The 21,133-nt window shown below is 34.2% G+C and overlaps 3 protein-coding genes across 3 annotated transcripts in view; 1 reads left to right on the top strand and 2 right to left on the bottom strand.

Moving 5' to 3' along the window:
• Positions 1-21,133, top strand: part of LOC125845218 (plasmodesmata-located protein 8) — a 181,762-nt gene that overhangs the window by 41,590 nt on the left and 119,039 nt on the right. The window lies entirely within an intron of this gene.
• Positions 674-15,116, bottom strand: LOC125844849 (tubulin-folding cofactor D). Its single transcript, XM_049524203.1, has 17 exons — positions 14,800-15,116; positions 11,974-12,521; positions 11,449-11,551; positions 10,728-10,904; positions 10,031-10,219; positions 9,158-9,274; positions 8,868-8,972; positions 7,754-7,924; positions 7,451-7,666; positions 6,137-6,335; positions 4,805-5,010; positions 4,501-4,725; positions 3,845-4,411; positions 3,506-3,766; positions 1,724-1,768; positions 1,375-1,560; positions 674-1,262 (listed from the first exon to the last, which is right to left on the bottom strand). The coding sequence occupies exons 1-17, from the start codon at positions 14,980-14,982 to the stop codon at positions 975-977; spliced, it is 3,786 nt and encodes a 1,261-aa protein (XP_049380160.1). The 5' UTR covers positions 14,983-15,116; the 3' UTR covers positions 674-974.
• LOC125845450 (21 kDa protein-like) lies at positions 17,075-17,878 on the bottom strand. The gene has a single exon (XM_049524967.1). It carries the CDS (start codon positions 17,806-17,808, stop codon positions 17,188-17,190), a length of 621 nt encoding a protein of 206 aa, XP_049380924.1. The 5' UTR covers positions 17,809-17,878; the 3' UTR covers positions 17,075-17,187.

The raw sequence follows: 21,133 nt of genomic DNA, 5'->3' as shown, positions 1-21,133 counted from the left end.
AATAAAGGCTTATTAAGCACATAAGACATGGGCATGTAAAATGGATATTGCTGTTTAAGTTGATTCTTTACTTTGATGTTGCAGTTTTTAATATAGCAATTCTTATATTATCATTTTATTGTGTCTCAGTCTCATTATCCACCGTAAAACAGTAATAATAGTACTATTTATGATTATAATATCTTGCACAACTAGTATGAACCAATGGTCCATTTCAAAAGGTTACTTACTACACATACAATAGGCTCTATTTTTTCTTAATAAAAGGTGATGGTTGAAATGAACTTTTGCGTTTCCGCCCTCCCTTTCCACCTGTGCGCATATAACCACTAAATAATTTAATGTGGATACATAATAAATCAAAATTAAGTACATTGATTTTGACGATTACAGTGATAAAAAAATTGCCTGTAGAAAATACACTTTACGTGGTTCATTGGATTACCAACTAAATTATCATTTTCTACTAAAACAGTATTTTTCAAAAACTAATGCCCCTATTCTTCCACCTTCTTTGCAAAGGAAGTCCAATTTTCTAAAGATAGCGTATAAAGAGTAGCTTGGTGCACAAAGCTTTCTGCATTGAAAATTCGTACGAGTCTTTACATTTTGTACTAATAAAAGAAACAAGACATCACTCTTTTGATTCAGTCGAACTTTGAAAGATTGAACACTTAAAAACGATCAATCACTTTTGAATGAATCATTTGTACATTCGAGACTGGGGTGTGACAGAGTAGGAATACACCACACTTGAAAACACGGCAATCACCACAATACCTTTTTAGTGAAACACAACATTTCAGCAATTTGCAATAATGTTACAAACCAACCCTAGACGAACTCTTTGTTCCCAGGAAGTGATTTAGAACAACACAGCCAAAAAGGGGTGGGGGTGGGGTGGAATCCGGAGCAGTGGCAACCAACTCTGTGATAGCACAAGGTTCTGATTCTTAAATGCATCTGACAAGGAACTAAAACCCAGCTGATCCAACAAGTGAAGAGTATGCTGCATTTTCATCACTGGTAGGTGCCTGTTCAACAACTCTGCGGGATGTTCCAACATCTACTTTAAAAAATGTTCCACCATCTAGGTTGCACGTGGCACAGAGCTCTAAACGCTTCTCTTTAGCTTCAGCAAGATCACCGTCCCAGCAAGTTTCAGAGATAATCTCAAGTGCTTTCTCTAGCTTGTCTTCTGGCACAAGAGCGTCATTTTGTTGGAGCACAAGATAAACTTGTTCAGCAGCGGCCTTCCTAACCTGCAAAATAGTCAAAAACAATTGTTGACAAGGCGTCCAATTCATTGTTTCATGTTACTAATTTATATATTCATTCAGATTAAGTTTCTCTTGTTCAGGTGCTTTCTGGTACCTTTGGAAATCGATGGGTGAGGAAAGTTAGTAAATGAGTGAATGCCTGGATATTGATCTGTTCAGGTACTGATGAAATATATCCAAGTATTGCGATTCCAGCATACAGCTTACTGAAGTCTTTTGATCCTTTCAACTCTATATTAAGAGCTTCTAAAACTCCAACACAAAACACTGCAGTCTGCGCCTGCTAAAAGAAATGAGAAGGGGGAGGGGGAAAAGTCACATCATCAGTACAGCAGTGTTTGTGCAGACTGCAGAATAAGCCAGTACATATAAGAACAAAGGGGAAGATACTGCACATGAATGATTGGATACTATAAGAAAGACCTAGATGGAAGTAGACTAACCTCCATATTTAAGAAAATCTTTTTGCTGAATAGGTTCTCAATAGTCTGCAACAAAATAGTAACACATCAGTGTTAGAAAACCTGTCCCATATTGGATGTTTAAGGTTTTAATATAAAGATACAGTGTCTTAGGTTACTTTTTTTTTTTTTGACAACTAAGGTGTGGGTCAACTTGCACACACTTCGACTAATTACACATACCTGCCACCTCCCACTAACAATAGGTATCAGGTAACTCTGTCCACCAAGGCTAGGATAGAAGGGAAGAGATCACCTAGTGTTTTGTCTCTGCTGGGGTTTGAACCTGAGACCTCATGATTCTCAACCTCACTTCACTGACCACTAGGCCACACCCGTTAGTGCGTTTCTTAGGTTACTCCAACCATGGACTTAAGGTTATGCGTTGGATACTGTAATTCTTTCACCTGGTACCAACACCAAACACATTCCTAAAATCAGTTACCGAATTTTAGGCCACTCATATAATGTATGCTATCGCACACCCCATAGCCAATTCTGAATGTGCGAGGGTATCAAAATGCCACATTAGTTAAGCATATGAGCTTTTGGTCTTGTTGTATGGTCTTGGTATATCCTCACCATTGCACTAGTTCTTGAGATTGGGTTAGATTTAAGGCCCCTTAACACGGTATCAGAACCAAGCTTTGGTTAGTTTGTTTCCACAACTGTCTTCTCTCGACATATTCTATCACTTGGATCTCTCTCACTTGAGCAAATTGAGCCATTAACTCTCCGCTGTAAGCTCTCTACTCCAAACTAACTCTTCAGCTTTTTAAGCCCCGTCGCTCCGCAACCAAAATTTTAAAAAAAGGAAGCAAAAAGTTATCTGCCCAATGCGCAAACCCTATAGAGCCAGGTTACACATGCAGAAGGGTGTTATAGAACCTCTGGGATATTGGCATAGTAAGAGTTTTCAAATGAGTTAATAATTGTCCCTGGTTTCACCACCCATTACTTTACGATTGTAGGTGGGATGCTTAGATTCTTTTACAGTCAGAATAGAGGAATTTGAAGAATAACATAAAGAGTGCTTGAAGTTTTCCGAAAATGAGATGTGCAAATGACAAAACAGAATACTGACTTCTTTTACAAATATCCAAAGAATAAAATGGAACTTTATAGAAGGATTCGAGAAGGATTTAGCAGAGGTTCCTGCAACAAGCCTGTCTAAAGATGAAGCACAGATTTGAGAAATATCATTGAGTTGAATTTGATCAGAAATGTAGTTACAAGTCAAAGGAGGGGAGAGCGTGAGATTCCACTGGCAGGATTCATGACTACCAGACTTCTATTGTGATGGCAGATTTCACTACTTCACATTTTAATTCAACTATAGTGCACACTCTCTAGCAAAATCATATATTACATATAGCTCTGAGATGCTTCGGCAAATTGTTCAGCTGACCACTACAGATCCTTGTCATTGGAAATAGTTAAAGTCACTTGGAAGGTGAAGCGCAATTCCACATTTTTCTTCTTTTCAAAGCAACTACAAATCATAAATTTTTACAAGAAATTGTTTTTTACCAATAAAAAGGAGAATAGATAAAGCTCAGGATACTGTATAGACAGTCAAAAATGTCAATTCACCAGAATGCTGCAGTAAAAAATTATGATTAACAAGCATCTTCGTAACTGCAAGAAAAATAATTGCTTCATAAATCATAACGTGGTGATTCTAGAAAGATAAACAGTGATCTACAATTAAGGAATGAGTCTACAATTATCATTTGCAGAAATGGAATTTCCAATCAAATTTACCTTCAAAGTGGGTTCCACAACTCTGTCACACCTTTTGTATTTCTGAAGAACCCAAAGAATGTCATTGGAAAGATTGTACTCTTTAGAATCATTTCCATTTTCATCAGTTGACTGAAGAAATTCAAGCAAAGCATTGAGTGATGGTTTCCTCAATGAATCTTGCAAGCCACCAATGGAAATAACCAACCCCGATATCACATATTTGCTATAGCAACAGATACCAAGTAACTGAAGAAACCTAGGATATGAAAAAGTAGGTACCTGCAGGATGGCATAGAAAGGCTTGTTTGTCAAACACCTAAGATATAGCAACCAACAAGAAAAGCAATTTTAACCTACCCCCCATTTCAGATCTGCATCGTCAGGCACTATTTGTTCTAGTTTCTCTCGATGGGGAATGAATGGTACAGAAATTGATTTATTATGCAAAATTCTTTGAAGAACCTTTGCAGCTAACTCTCTTAATTTATCCATCTTCTCCACTGCTTGTTTAACAATATTTCCAACTAAATGGGTTGCCATATTTTCATCAAAAAGAAAATTCATCTGGTTTGAAACATCTGTCTCGTCCAACTGACGAACAGATCCAAGTTCCATTTGTTCTGACTTGCTTGAGAAGCCCTTGAGTCCTCTTTTGCATAGAATATATGTGCATCTCTCAAGGCCATCTAAGGCAGCCTCACGAACCCAAGAACCAACATCACCTCTGTTATCTTTAGAGTAATCATCCAAAGCTTTAAATAAAGTCTGCATAACCTCTTTCTTTATAAAAACATACAGAGATATGCATTCTTCTGCAGATAATAGATGAGAATGATCTTGTGTCTTGGTTAAAATTTCACACACAGACACAAGTCCTTTGACAGCATTTACCCGTGATTCAACATCTCTTTCTTCAGGGTTATCCTGTAGAGCATAAAGTTGTTCCATCAACCAAGATAATGTGCAGCTTACTTTCTCCATCAACAACAGCTAAAACAGAAGCACTTCCTTACCTCAATTTCACAAGCAGCACAAAGCTTACGAAGTATATCCTTCCATCCTACATATAGAAACTTAAATGGCAAAATACCAAGCGCAAGTGCAGATCCTCGTCTAGCTGCCACATTAGGATCAGTCAATTGCTCAAGGTATCTTAATGTAATAGCATTGACGCCTTTACTTTCCAAAGGCACAATGTAAGCAGGAATGAAGCTCTTTAAGGCTGCAACAGCGGCACCCTACAGTCAAAATAGTAAATCAGCCAATTCACTTAGAGGAAGCTAATCAGCAGGAAATTGATAAAGTCATAAGATAAACCTGTATCTGAGAATTAGGATGTCTCAGATTCTCATGGAGCGTATCAAGCAGACTCCGTTTTATTTTGTCTGTCAATTGGACCCGAGCTGATGAAATACATTCAATGAAACGGGAAACAGCAGAACGCATTATTTCTCCTCCCTTTCCACGATATAGTCGTGCTTTCTCAATTGCAAGAACCACACCAGCAACTTGATTCTGCAGATCTGTAACGGAAAAATAGAGGGATCACAATTAGCTTTGCATAATAAACACAGAATTAGACCATGTCATAACCCTTAACCAGATGATTTTCTCTTTTTATTAATTTAAACAAGAATTGTGGTAATTAAAACTTTAAAATGGCTCACATGGTAATAACAACATCACAAAAATTGGGTCTCCAGTTGTACATATTGGAAAGACAATTAAATGCATGGTACAAAAACAATGAAAAATGGGTACTATATGTCTTAGAATGTAATTCTCTTTCCCAAATTCAATGTCCATTACATCTCGACTTTCCTGCTAATCCAAACTTCTGGAACTGAAAGAACACTTCCATTGTTCTTATAATCACTTCTGGGAATTATATACTCCAATCAGTAGCTCACTTCTATTCAAACTGTATAGCAGGCTAGCAGCTATCACTCCCATAATATTCTTGTACTCTTTCCCTCAGGATGATTAATTAGGATTGAGGGACTTTTTAGCTATGCAGAGAAGAAAAGGGCAGCCCGGTGCATGAAGTATTCCATGTTCACACAGGGTTCGGCAAAGGCAGCCTACCTGGCGCAAACTACAATGTTGATTCCAAGGCTCGGACCTGTGACCTATAGGTCACACGGTTAGAACTTTACTGTTTCTCCAAAGCTTCCTTATTTGATTATGCGAAGAAATCACTACAACAATAAGCACTGATAGGGACAAAACATCTATGACAGAAGTTAGACACAAACAATTTCACTTGGCATGCATGATTTGTTTTCACAATGAATAAGAAAAAAAATCATGTTTTATACATGTATAAATATATAAAATAACAATATGTAGAATTTACTTGCACAGATTGAGTACAAGTCATCATTACAATCTCATATATTTTAACAATTAAGTTGTTTTTTAATGTAGAATAGTTATAGATTTCCAATTTCAGAGCAAATTTTATTTTCCAGTATACTGAATAACTACTTAACTCAAGTGAGGTGTAGAAAAACTAAAACTTATAAACAAAGATGTAAAACACTCAAATGCATTAGATCTTTAAACTACAAACCAGTGCCAACCAGCTTGAACTTTGATCTCATCTCACACAAATAACTAAAATCTTGAAGCTAAAATGGAGACACCAACCTGGGAGAAGAACATATTCATGTTCATGTAGAGCCAATATAACCTCCCCAATAGCTAAAGTTGCACCATGACGCATGCACAAATCAGAAGACAATGTGCAAGGCAATAATTTTCCCACAACGGTACTAGAAAAATGTCCAAGATCATACTTAGCAAGAGAAGAAAGGGCATTTGCAGCAAGCTCTCTCAAACTCTTATCCTATATTAGAACAGTAAGGTAACCAATCAAAAAGACTCATCAATGATAGAACTAGCAAGTGACAGCACATGCCAAATTAGTTCACAAATAAATAAGTACATTGGCCAGCTGGTATGATATTAGCAGGGTCTTAATTCTCAGATTTAGACTGTTATGCATGCATGTCTTAAGCTCAATAGGAAAAGGAACCCAGAAAAATTACAAGAAGACGGTGAAACATCACTAAATGACCCTATAGTTTGCCATAATTAGGGCTACACCTGTAGTTTCCCAACTGAAAGATCCTTAGCGGGATCAGCATAACCTCCTCTGTTACTATCTTTTCTGAACAGACATGTGGTCAAATTTGTATATTTGTAAAGAGAGAGAATGATATTTGTAAACAATATCGTTGGAGGGGGGTGATTAGATAGGACATGACATAGTTTTAGCTTACGGAGGACACAACCTTAGATAGGAGGGTGTGGAAGTGATGGATTAGGGTAGAAGGTTGGTAGGTAGCAGTGCGATTTCTGTAGTTGTCATGCTGTCCATTCATATTAGTAGTTTCTTGTCCTTCGATTTCTGTTACTATCTATTGTTTCTTGTACCTTGATTATTGTATTGTTTTGTTGTAGTTTCTGTTCTATTACTATCTGCTATTTTTTTTGTTTGTTATTTCATGTACTTCTGTTACTTCTCTTTGGGGACTGCTTTGGACTGTTTTTATTGAGTCGAGGGTGTATCGGAAACAACTTCTCTACCTTTGAAGTAGAGGTAAAGTCTCTGCGTGCATTTTACCCTCCCCAGACCCCAATTTGTGGGACTACACTGGGTATGTTGTTGATATTTGTAAACAAATTCCTATCACATTTCTAATTCAATTCCTACTATCTTTTTGCAGTTCCATGATATGACAAAAGTTGTCAGTCGTCACAGTAGTGCTTTTGCCAAGACCTCAAAACTTCGGTGAGGAATCAGCTATATACATCTTATCTTTGATAACAAACTTATATAATGCACCTCAGTGAACCACAAATAAAAGGCACACTCAAGCAGACCATAAACATTTTATAAAAGAAGTGTTTTGTCTGAGTAAAAGCTAGCAATCAAGCTACTAGCAAGTATAAACATACCCAGTGACAGATTTTGTTGTTCAGAAGCTCATCAACAAAAGTATAAAGATAGCCATCATATTGAGCAATGCAGACAGCAACGTGAAGATAGGAGTTTGTACGTGAAGAAAGTGCAAAGTAATCAGCTGTATTCACTATATCGATACCGTGAGGATAATTTCCTTGTCGTCCAACATTCTCTTGAAAAGCAGCAGCAGCTGCTCTTCTACAATTTACCTGGAAAGTAATAACAATGTTGCATCATTCTAATTGGAGGAAGAAGCACCTTGACTGGGTAAGGAATGATCCCTGTGTTTTTGGTACCTCACGGTCATAGCAGGCCACAGTGAGAAGGTGTGGAGCAAGCTGTTGGAGTATGCTTTTCATATCTGCATGGCAATATGCACGGCCAAATGCCCAACAAACATAAGCAGCAGCATCACGTACATGGGATCCAATGCTATGTGGACCTCTTCGAATGTCATAATGTAATGCCTGCCATACCAAACTTTCCCTCATTATTAGGCGACAAAAATCCAGCTTCAACGAGGGAAGAATTGCATGAGTGGATAATGCAAGTCTAATGCATTCCATTATCTCGATGTGGTAGTCTGCATTGATTATGTTTCAGTAACTCATCCCCCAAAAAAAGGTCCACCCATATATCCATTTGTCATGCATACCCATTAGTAAACATCAAAAGAGGATGATATGTGTTCCGGATGCTAAGATTATTTTTTTTTAAAATTAATTCCGGATGCTAAGAATTGAATGGTAATAAGGACTGGTATTTCAAAGGTGAAGATTATATGCTCATAAGTACACAATAGAAACACCGTACATGACACAAATACTCAATAATGTGATTTGGACCCATAAGCACACAGCAGGCAGTAAATATTAGTCCTATGGGCATCTGTGCTACTGATTGCCTAACCAGCATGCTCATCATGGGTAAACAGGGATCCTTTCTACTTTCCTCTCCCTCTTTCTTCTCTTCTCATCAGTAAGTAGGCAGCAGGTCTTATCTATCCTATTTCTGCAGTAAGAAAGAATGTTTTCTGCGACAGAACTAAGAGCGACAAATTTTCTGAAAGAGAGATCTCTGTTAAGATGTTTCACTTGAATACCAAAGTGTATTACGTACAGAATTCCAATTAACCTATTAGAATTTGTAGTGATCGCTTGAAGCTAGAGGAACAACTGAGTAACATGGAATAGAGCATAGACAACTAAGGTTGCCTGCTTATCTTAGCCTATACATTTCCTGGAAGGTAAGATATAAGGAGAAAGATGAACACTGATGAAGCAAGTTGTGTATCATTAGCAAGTTTATACTGTTTAGAGATAATTAATTGCTCAATCGCAAGGTCCAACATATGGAGTTAAAGAGAGATCAAAAGTACAGAAAAAATTAGGGAACTTCAGTAAGGACAACCTTTATAACAACAGGAATAACTTTGTGAAAACTAATAGGTAACAGCAATCCTCTACGTGCCAATTCAGCCAGCGCCAAACAGCCACCATGCCATGAACCATCACCCTGTAACACTAGAATACATAAGCATAACCTAAACAAAAGAAGAATCAAGACAGATGAAGTGCAAGAGAAACTATTAGCTTTACAAACTCTGGGTCTCGTTAATTAATATTCTATATTCAGACATAGTGGCTATCTCATAAGATAACAGAAAAAACAATTGGTAAAAAACAACTGAAGTAACACACCTCGCTAGGTGAAAAGAGCTCCAGGACAGATGAAAGGATTTCATCGGAAAGCAAGTAAGTTAACCGTGAAGTAACACGACCAATACCTTTTGCAGCAGACCAACGCACGACAGTATCCTGTAGTGCCATGATAAAATCTCTAAGATGCGAAAGTTGATATTAAAAAAAATAACGGCAATGTGAAAAAATAAAAGGAAGCTGTTGTAGCAGTAATATACTGAAATGGAATCAAATGATGCTAATGCATGAGAAGACATAAATCTGTTTCAAAATAGCAACTGCAGATGAAAGAAAAAAAAAAAACAGTTAGCCTGAACAGAAGTAAATAAATGTTTGTTTCTGTTCCATAATGTGAGTTTCACTAAGAATCTCCGAAAACAGCAAGGCAATGACACTTTATGACCGTTCAGCTTGATGAAGTTTCATTTATTAACTGCTTTAGGATATTCTTAGTGTCAGTCACATTGTGGAACAGAGAGACAATTATTTACTTCCGTTCAAGCTAACTGATCTCTTTTGGCACATGTGCACATACACGGAAAGAGAGGGACACAACCTTGCATCAAGATATCAAGTTCTTTAAATGCACTAACTCAAGAAAGAGAAATATATGTGGATATTCAACTTAAATTTATCATGATTCTTCCATGGCACATGAGGAGGAGGTGAAGGAGCTTTACCAAATAAACATATAAATAAAAAAAACCATCTAAGGTAAACAGATACCAACTTGAATTTGTCTACAGGTCTCACGCTAAATACTTAAGATTAACGAGGACAATCAGATAAGTAGAAGATGGAAGCTTACCCTTACTTAAGATTAACAAGGACAATCAGATAAGTAGAAGATGGAAGCTCACCCTTTAGACATACCGTATCACGCAGCCCTGACAGCAGTAATTCAATTATCTCTTCTACTATATCAGGGACATCCATGTCTTCTTCATCATGACAGTCAGGCTCTTGGTAGAAATTCGATAGATCATTGTTTCTATAATTATTGTATTGGTTCGTTTCAATTCTATCAGCAGTAATATGCCCTCCAAGCGTGCTGGTTCTACCCTACATGGCAAAAAAGCATTGATAATAACTAATTTCCCACACTCTATGGTGAGTTGATCAGCACAAAGTATTTCAGGGGAATACTGTAAAACGCAGGAATGAAAAAAGACAAGTAACCAGTACCAGTAAATGAACAAATAATGAAGGAGCTGATAAACATGTTGCTCTTTGATAAACATCACAGTACTGTAATTTTTTAAATAAGAGATAAATATTGACAAGGATCGAGAAGAGCAAGAAAGGATGACAATGTTTAAAAATCACATTAAGATCAGTGAGGCAACATAAAAAAAAAGGATGCTACCAGACAAAAAATTATATAGACGTTCATCTCCCTATTCCCGCAAATCATCATAACTTTTTCTTTTAGAAAGATGGTAGGATAACTGGCTCCTAGTAAATGATACTAAACCTAGTTAACTACATGAGTTTTGAAGTAGAGCAGCCATCTCTCTGTAACTAGTAAGAAACATTTAAGCCCCTTCTTTTGCATAATTAGCAGTCTTACCACATATCGCCATGACTGATGACGTGGAGGGAGACATATCATCCCAATCCTTTGAGTTAGCTTCACAAGATACTTGCGAAGTAAAGGACTACGCGCTGCAGTGTTGGACTTCATCAGAGCTGATGTGTCATTCCAAACACCAGGAATCACACTAAGCAACACTTTCGGGCTTCCATTCTGTATTAAGAGGAAAACAATAGTATTCTAAGTACACATACTAAAGCAAGACTGCAAGATCACCAAATAATGAAGGGGTTAATAACATCTTGCACAACTGTGCCACTCCATAGTGAGTACAGCGAAAAAGATTCTATGTTATTTAAGATATTAGACTTTGTAACATGATCAATGTGTATCTTTCAATCAGCACCTGGTCTCTGATATAATGACATCAGGAGATGCTTTCAAAGATAACTGAAACTTAAACTTGGCAGTTGGCACTTACTTTGATAAATCCAAATTGATTTTCCAACCCTGTCCATTTCTTTTAAACTGGATTTTTACCACACACTCACAGATAATTACCAAAAGAAATGAAGAGCAGCTTCAAATACATCGTGGTCTGAAGGACGAAGGATAAAAGAAGAATTCATTTCATTCAAATTTGAGTTTGAGGGGAACATCTAAGTTCTAAAGTAGAATCACAGATTCCACAGATAACGATTGTGCATAAAGAAAGCTAGGAAATAACCAAAGTAGGGCACAAAGAAAAAGAGTGAACCTTGAACATAGCACCTAGTGCTTCAACTGCACCCAATAGCTGGAAGTGATTGACTACATCATTTGACATACATGACATAACTTCATGCGTCCAGTCCACAAAGCTGAAAAACAAAGTTATGGGGGATGCAAATATGTAACTCAAACATATCGTGTAAAAGAATTTGCAAGTATTAAATAATTCCCAAAGGAGGCATAAAATAGTTACATCGTACTTACTCAGCATATTTCATTGTAGAAGATTTTATTCTTTTTTACTGCCCACACAAATAATATTTAACATAGAGAATAATGAAACAGAATGTCTCAACAGGCATTATGACAATTTGCAAGAAAGGACGAGGATCATGTCATTTGCATTCACAAACATAATGTGCATGCATGAAAATGACCAGACAATTTCATCTACTTTTACGTGTTGTTTACTTCTTTTTTTCTTTTTTTTTTTGTTGATAATTTCATCTGCTTGATTGCAAGATTTTAAATCATGAACTGTTAGAAATGGCAAGGGTTTTGGCAGTTGGACCTGGTAAAAGCCTTTGTCATATCTGGGCGTGTAAGAAGCCTTGAGAGCAGCAAACCGGATATGGTTCGCATAGGACCCGCATTTGAAAGGTAGTCTTTAGAGATTTCCAGAATTTTTAGAACAAGTGGAGGTGGCTCATCACCTCCAGCATAGTTATTATTCCCAGCACTAGTATCCATAGAAGCTATATCAAACGGGATCAATACAAGAATGTAGAGCCACAATAGTATCACACACTTTGCCTCCATCTCTCCAGTACTTTCTTGTCGTAATGATGTTCCAGCTTGTGTATTATGGCATTTCTCCAGTAGAGATACTGCAAGCTCCAGGTCAGAAACCTGATGAGGGAAGAACTTGACAACAGCCTTGTAGCCACAGACTGTCACCAGAGAATATATTATGATACACACAGGCTTAATTACTTCGAGAATCTCTTCCGAGGCAGCAGCTCGTTCGACAGCTTTTGAACGGACAATGGACATTAGGGGCGAAACCATACTCTCAAGGTAAGGCTCCAGTAATTGACCTTGTTCCTGATATTTGTCCATCTGCAAATCATATTTAAACAAATAATTAATGTACTACCAAAGAAAAAATATTTTTTATAAAATTTGCATTAGCTCTAAGCAACTGGTGTTTTAGGAATTCTGAAAGCAAAGTACTCAATCATTAAGTACTTTTAAGAGTTTGGACTTGGCATCATCAAGAGTGTAGTGTCCTACATCAACATGAGTAAAAGATGAGCAGAAATTTGAAACAATACATTCTTCAAAATTCTTCTCAACAAATACATCTCTTCACAGTCCCCTCTCAAAAAACTAAATCTCTCCACAGTTCCTCTACAAGCTCACTTTAGACTTAGTCATCAAGACCAGCAAAATTCAGCTCTTTTCTCACCGATGAATCATCATATCAGTTAATCATACAAATTGTTAAGAAGTCCCACATCGGTAGAGGGATGGGAATTTGGTCTCGTTATATGGACTTGGACAAACCTCCCCTCTTGAGCTAGCTTTTGAGGTTGAGTTAATCCCAGGTGTCATATCTTTACATGGTGTATCAGAGTCAAGCCCATCCCAATTTGTTGTTCACCGATGTTGGGCCCCCATTTAGAAGTGTTCACGCTCCAGTTGAGGTTTGGCCGTGCGGGGGAGTGTTAAGAAGTCCCGCATTGGTAGAGGGATGGGAATTTGGTCTCCTTATATGGACTTGGAAAAACCTCCCCTCTTGAGCTAGCTTTTGAGGTTTAGTTAGGCCCAAGTGTCATATCTTTACACAAACAAATTGTCCTTAAAACACAAAATAAAAAATGTTTCATGCAATTCAATATAGAAGGTGGTGTTCGACTGAACTTGGAATTTAAGAAATAGAGTAAAGACTTTTCACTCATAAGAAAAATATATAGTCCTACAAAAAGTATCCTCAGAACTAGTGGTCTTCAACATGCCATATTAATTTGCATAAGAGCATGTCATTAAGGGCAAAGTAGAAATGTTAATACAACAAACTTCCAAATATAGATAGGATTCTATCTTTTCAAGAGAGATCAAGGTGTATGACTGTCATATAAAATAGAAAAGAGAGCATAATTATGAAGCTTGAAGTTCAATAACATTCTTCAGTCACAAATGTAGTTTTACAGTTCCTTTAGAAGATTAGTTTCTAATCAAATCACACAAAGTTTAAATCTTTGGTCTAAATATATTGCCCAACAATAACAACATCCAGAATTATGCCTCAATCTCAAACTAGTTGCAGTTGGCTATATAAGCCCTCTATATCTAATAGGCTCCATTTATGTTTCTTTCATTCAACTACTCAATTGTTTGTCGTATAGGACAAATTAGGAATTAATTAAGACGAAAAGTATTTTTTTAAATCTGATGCCTTTTCTTAGACTGTAATACAGTCTTTAACCAAACTTACAAGACTCCATCAAACACCAAACCAATGTAAATGTGCTAATAACAAAATATCCCAATCCCAACTAGTCGGGATTGCCTATCCATACATTCCTCCTGCATCATATCTTACCCTTTACTAAGTATGCAATGATCCCAAGAAATTGAGGTACTTTAAGACAACTTACTTCCATCATGTGATCTGTCATGTACACATGTTCCCTTTTAACACCTTTAATCATCACGGTGTCACACCAATGGGTCAATATGTGCTCTAAGACAACTTACTTATCTTATCCTTTAAAACAAATCATATCTTATCCTTTACCCAAGCAATTGAGGTACTTTGAGACAACTTACTTTCATCATGTGATCCGTCATGTATACATGTTCCCATTTAACACCTTTGATCATCACGGTGTCACACCCATGGGTCAATGTTCTTGGAAGTCTATGTAAGACACAGTAAAAACATCTCATGTAAGCTCTTACTTTTTGGTCTATATGTGCTATTGTACATCATGTTAATCTTTTCTAATCTTGTATGATCACACGCCATCTTAACATTCACATTTTAGCATTACTCGTCTTGGATACATTAGGCACTTAGGCTTTAGAGGCCAAATCTCACTTCACACAGTATCATTAGGCTCCCAACCATTCTATATAACTAGTATTTCCTTTAGATATGTATCCTCTTATCACATAAATCCATCCTACTCTAGCTCTCTGTGTTTTTCATCTTTCATGCCATTCTCCTAAGAGGATGAGCCAAAATATCTGAACTATTTGCATTTATATTGTCAAACAACCAAAAAAAAATTAAAAAACCAAAGTTAAATTTTACAGGTATTTCAAGTACAAGCATAGCACTGAACTAATAATTATGCAGTTCAAACAGACAAAATAGATAGAGAGAGATTACGATAGATCGGATCTTATGCACAGAGGAGATATCAGAGACACGGCCATTGGAAATGATATCGTGGAGGAGTGACTTAACAAGCTTCCATTCCTGTAGAAAATATCTCTGCAGAACACTCTCTTTAGAATCGTGTTCATCGTCTTCTTCAACTTCGGTAACTCCCATTTTCAATTGTTCCTCCATCTTCAAGCTTTCTTCTACTCCGTCAGCCGCTAACAGAGACACCGAGAAGATACACTGTGACGATTTGCCTCAAAAAAAATTACTAGTATTTGATTTGATTTGATTTTGCCGCTGCTATTGCCGGACTGAGATTCATCTGCTTAAAGCAATTATTAACGTCGGGGTTAACTGATAATCGCTGTCCAGCCCACAATTGATTTTGCTATGTCCAATTTCGTTTAGTTTATGGGCTCATGAATGATTGAAGCAGATTAGAATTTTGTTGGGCTCTTTTGGTAAATGGAAAGAGCTAGCCCACGTATGGGGTCAAATTTACACTACATTTTATCATACATAACTTTAGTTTCTTTCAAAATTTATCATGAGTAAATTTTAGGTTTAACAAACATAAAAATCATATTTGTATGCTATAGTTATAATTTGTATAATTGCGCTCCATAACAAACTTTATGTTTGCTATGACTATTAATCTGTATATTTCGGTATACATATACATAAAAATCTGTATTTGTATATTTCGGTATACAAACTAAAACACAGTAATTATATATAAACAAAATTACTACATATATACAACACATATGTATACCGAATGGGTCTATTTGTATATTTTGGTATACAAATGGGTCCTACAATTAATTTTTATACAATACATATGTATACCAAATGGGTCTATTTGTATATTTCGGTATACAAATGGGATAACAAAAAACATGGAATGTTTGCTGCGAATTACAAATAAAAGAAACTATGGCTATATCATTTAATTTGAATTTAACAGTTTGCTATTTCATACAATTTTCCCAATAGTTTCTTTTCAAAATGTATCATTCGTAGCAAATCTTTTATTACCAATTTATCATACATTTATATGTGCGACGATTAAAATCTTTGTTAATTGTATTTGTTGGCATGGCAAATCAATCTATGTTAATCGTTCAAGGAAAAATTACAGAAATCCCACATTTTAGTTTACTTATTACCATTATCCCCTATAAGTTTTACAATTCTCCAAAATTCCTCATTTTCGTGCATCAGATTAGTGTATCTCGCGCATCAGATTAATGTATCAACGCTTATATTATTGTATCACACGCATCAGATTATTGTATCATGTATAAAATGTAATGTATCGTACTTAACGATTAATGTATCTCGCACATCAAATTAATGTATTAGCGCTTATATTATTGTATCCGTTTGAGAGATTTCTGTAATTATAAACTTTTAAGGGATAAATTATAATTTTGCCTTAAAAGTATGTGATTTCTGTAATTTGCCCATTGTTCAACGAATACAATCAAGGCAAAATACATAAAAATGCATTGAATATACAAGATACAAACAATAAAAATACAGGATTATAAACTATATAACCACAAAAATACAATAAGATACATCCGTAAAATACAGTCAAACAAGAACACGAACAACAAAAATTATATCCCGTATCTGAAAAGTTAGATATCTGGTGCAAAATATATATATGTGAAGTTTAGAGAGGATATACAATAATACAAATAACAAAAGGTGGATGGTACAATCAAGGCAAAATATCAAAATTAGTGATTTGCCGGAAAATTTTTTGTTCAAAATACGGAAAAACAATCCAGAACAAAAAAATGTTTTCGATGCCATAAACTTTGTCCTTCCTCAAAATATAGTGATTTGGTTAAGGTTGTGTGTATATCGATCAGTTTCTCCATATTTACTTGTGGAATTATATCAGGTATATTATTGTTGATTAAGTTAAACTCTTTAAAATGGTGTTACATAATCCTTCGACTTGAGAAATCTTTTGAGTAAAATGAAAAAAGATAAGTGATTTTTCTAATACAAAAAAATAATTATCTTTTCAATAAAATAACAAAAGATAATTGATTTTTCTCATTAAAAAGGGTGACTTTATTCACTTATTTTGAGTATATAGTTGACATCATTTAATTAAGCAATATGAACTCTTAGAAAAATATATCGCAACCCTAACGAAACAAAAATACTTTCCTTTCTTTTACAAGATATGCAAAATATCATATTCACACATTGATTCATGATATTATTCAAGTTTACAAACATATAGTATATTCTATATATGTATACACCACCAAGACTCAAAAGTAATTCCCATGATCACAACTAGCTAGCTAACTAAAACACTCATAAATATTTGTTTTTTTATATATATATGCAACCTTGGTTCTTGCTTTAAGGTTTATTTTTAAAGCCACCATTAGAATTAGCTCTATGCCAAGCTGCAAATCCATTAAACAAAACCAACGTATTGCTAGTAACTTGTGCAACATTAAGTACCCTAGCTTTAATCATAGCCATCCTTTTACCACCCATTGGGTACCCATAAAATCCATCCATACAAATATATGTATCAGTCAATACAGTACTTAGCCAAGTTTGCACATTGCTTTGACACCAAGCAAAATCCCCTTCGCTATATTCAGCACTCTTCATGTGTTCAAACTCTTTGAATGAATTTGTAAGCTCAGAAACACTATCTGACATTTGATCTAAACAATCTTTAACCGCTTGATATTCCTTAGCCTTTTTTTGTTTCAGTTCTTTCGATACTATTTGCAAGTAATTTTTTGTGTATACTGCCTTAACTATACTCACTTTTAAAGCAGCTTGAGCTATTTCTTGAGGATCTTGTGACGTTGGATTTAAATGTGTTGCTAATGAACTCACACATAGACCTGGATAACGAGTGTGCTTGCATTGTGACTCTATGAATTTAGGCACGATTGCACTCGATTCAATAATAAAGATAGAAAAAATGACAAGTAAAATTAGGGGAAGGACAAGTTTTTCCATATTTTTTTTTTGGACAAGTATAACAAGGAAAGATTAACCTAAAAGTATAGAATTATATGAAGATAGAATAAATTTTGTTGTGTTTGTTTGATGGGAAAATTGTAAAGGAGGTGCTAAGGTTTATATAGAAGCTAAGGGCTATGACATGAATATAAATGATCATAAGAAGTTTAATTATATTAGTGCACACTTATTCTTGCTTAATTTTCGGTATTGACCTTATACGCCCTTTAAGAAAATTTTAATTTATTAAACTAATTTTATTAATGATATTTGAAATTCTAAATTTGACTGCTATTATTTAATTAATGATATTTGAAATTCTAAATTTGACTGCTATTATTTAATTAATACTAATAGTATAGAAAAAAAAACTCTCTTAATTTACTAAAATATATCGATAAAATTAAAATATTTATTTTTAATATAAGGATCAAATAAAATAAAACGGAGGGAGTAATGCATAATGCATAATTATTTTATCTGAGTCAATTTTTTGGGGAAGGTGTTGATGTTGGGGTTCTAGTAAACACAAACCTTAATTGTTGTCGGAGCAATGTCCTATTTACGTAACTTACGAGTATTGAGTTATTGCTTTGACACCCAAAAAATAAGGAAAATATTATATCTTTTTGGTAATGCTAAATGACCAGAAAATTTGGTCAGAAAATTAAAAAAGTTATAATATCTTTTTTATTTTAAAGTAGACTAATTTTTTTTTCTACTTTTTAATTAAAATGTATTAAAGTTAAAAGGGTGAAAACGTTCAAAAAGATAAAAATAACATAGATAAAATACCATTCTGGCCAAATTTTGATCAAGTTTTTTGGCCAAAAGGATTTTTCCTATATCTTAAATCAACTATGTTAATGTGCATATTTAACAATAATAAATATGTACATTAACAAAGAATGTTAATTTTTTTACTGATATTAAATAATTGTCATTAGATTTAGTGTTACTATAAACTTAAGTGACATTTATAAAAAATGTCAAAATATAATTGTCACTAGTAATTGTCTTATAAAAAAATATTTAACGATAATTAAGTTATTATCATTAATTTATTACTGCTAAAAATCATTTTTAGTATAGTAACATTTCATAATTTTTTATAATGCAATTTTTTTTGAAAGGTACTCACCTGATCAGAACCCAAAAACATTCCATTCTTTTTTATTAGTAAAAAAAATGTATATGTACTAAACTAGAAATTGATCCCTACCCAAGACCGGTTCAATGCTTACAAAACTAAGATATATGTTCCATTATAAAATTTAAAATGTTCTTTATTTTTTTAAATTTTATGTTAAGTTGACAAATAAATTAAAAGAGAAGAGAATAGCAAATTGCATTTTAAGTTTCTTTAGGTGATTTTCAAGCAACTTCAAATTACTTATCGAATCTTCTTGCTATTATTTCGATTGAGAAAACACACTACTAGTGTCGACCCCTACGCTACCAATTATTACTCTTTTGATTCTTTTCCAATCATTCTCCTGAAAAATGTAAAGCGAAGAGTAAAATATATGATGATTAGCTTGCATTTTAAAAAATTCCCTTATATTAAACTATGAAAAAAGTATCAGGAATTTACCAAATATAAACTAGAGAGAGTAACGAATAAGAATTACTAAATTATTGGGATTGAAAACATATGATCAAGGATTATTTTTTTTCAAGAGAAGTAGAAAAAAGAAATTGATAATGCAAGATAAAGCCAAAATGGCAAAATAGAGCAAATGATATATAAACCAATTTACACGGAGACAAAGAAAATAATATTACATGCGATATCTCTATGTTTTTTTTATATAATAAGTATAACTTAGGACCTTAAGTTATGTCCACATGAATGAGAATTTGACTTTGATTTCTGTAGCGTTGTGCCACATGCACACAGATCCAGAAGACCATAGTATTTACAATTGTAATTTAATTAGTCCTTCACGTGCAATTAAGTATTATTCCCTTCGTCCATCTTTATTTCTTCCGTCCTAATTAGATATGATAATTTTAATAGATCACTTTATAAATATATATAATAAATTTAATATTTTAAAAAATATATAAGAGTAAATTATGATAGTGAAAAATATTATCTTTTACTTTTTTCAATTGATAATAAAAATAAATATTTATTTTTAATATAGTAGACGATGAAAATAACTTTGAGATAAGGTTGGTTGTAGTAGACACAAACCTTAATTCGTGTTAGAGTCGGTCGTAAACTTAGGTGAACAGAATTATTATTCAACGTTTTACTAGCTTGTGCTGAGCAGGCTTACTTATCCGTGCATACCGCAACTTGTCTTACACAAAAAAACAAATACATAAAACATGGATTAAATATTTGACCAAATTATGCTACTACATGAAGCTACATTATTATTTATTTCATAATACATCTACAATTATTAAAATAAAACTACATCTAAATGGGTGACATATCGTTTTACCTTTTTTATTTCTTCAATTACGTTTGTAACAGAAAATATATCTTATTTTTAGAGACTTGACTTTTTTTTAGACCAAACATATGGTAAAATCTGTCTATTTTAATATCATGTTAATTAATATGCGTGATCATCAAAATTAAAAGCTTAAATTGTTTTCTATTCTATGTTTTCAAACACTCCAATTATATAAGAATGAACTTATCTGTTTTTAATGTTTTTAACAACATTATGTCTAGCTAATATCTTTATAAAAACAATTAATAGAAGTAACACAAGATCTTTATAAATCGTTTTGGAGATCCTAATATAACAGATATACATGGACCACAGGACCAAATATATCATCTTAACACTTCTAAATTACATATGGACTAACAAATATTTATCTTCAATTTTTTTTTCTTTCCTTTTTAATTTTCATTTGTCTTTTACGTGTATTAACTATAGAGAAAGTCAAAATAGCTCAACTAGCGAATATAATATAAGTTGGTACAGAATAAACGTTTGGTATAAAGTAGTGAAGATGTATTAATTAGTCTGTAAAGTTATTATTATGTGATCAAAATATCATGAATTTGAGCGATAGAAACACTCTTTCAGAAATACAGAATAAGACTGCATACAATAGATTCTTATGATTCGATTTTTCACCAGTTCCACACATAACGAAAGCTTAGTGCATCAGACTGTCCCTAATTTTATCAGGTTGTTTAATTTGGTGAGTGGTGCTAACGGTATGATTAGCTTGTGCTTGTAAGAAGGAAGCCTTCTCACCAATTCATGTGCCCACTTGTATAGACAATATTAAACAGACAAAATCATGCTGGAGATTGTTTGACCAACGTTGTGCGTGCTAAGATGATGGT

Source organism: Solanum stenotomum, chromosome 1 (assembly GCF_019186545.1).
Source record: "Solanum stenotomum isolate F172 chromosome 1, ASM1918654v1, whole genome shotgun sequence".
NCBI classification, from domain to species: domain Eukaryota; kingdom Viridiplantae; phylum Streptophyta; class Magnoliopsida; order Solanales; family Solanaceae; genus Solanum; species Solanum stenotomum.
Note: the sequence above shows the minus strand (reverse complement) of the source record. Positions and strands in the feature narration are given on the sequence as shown.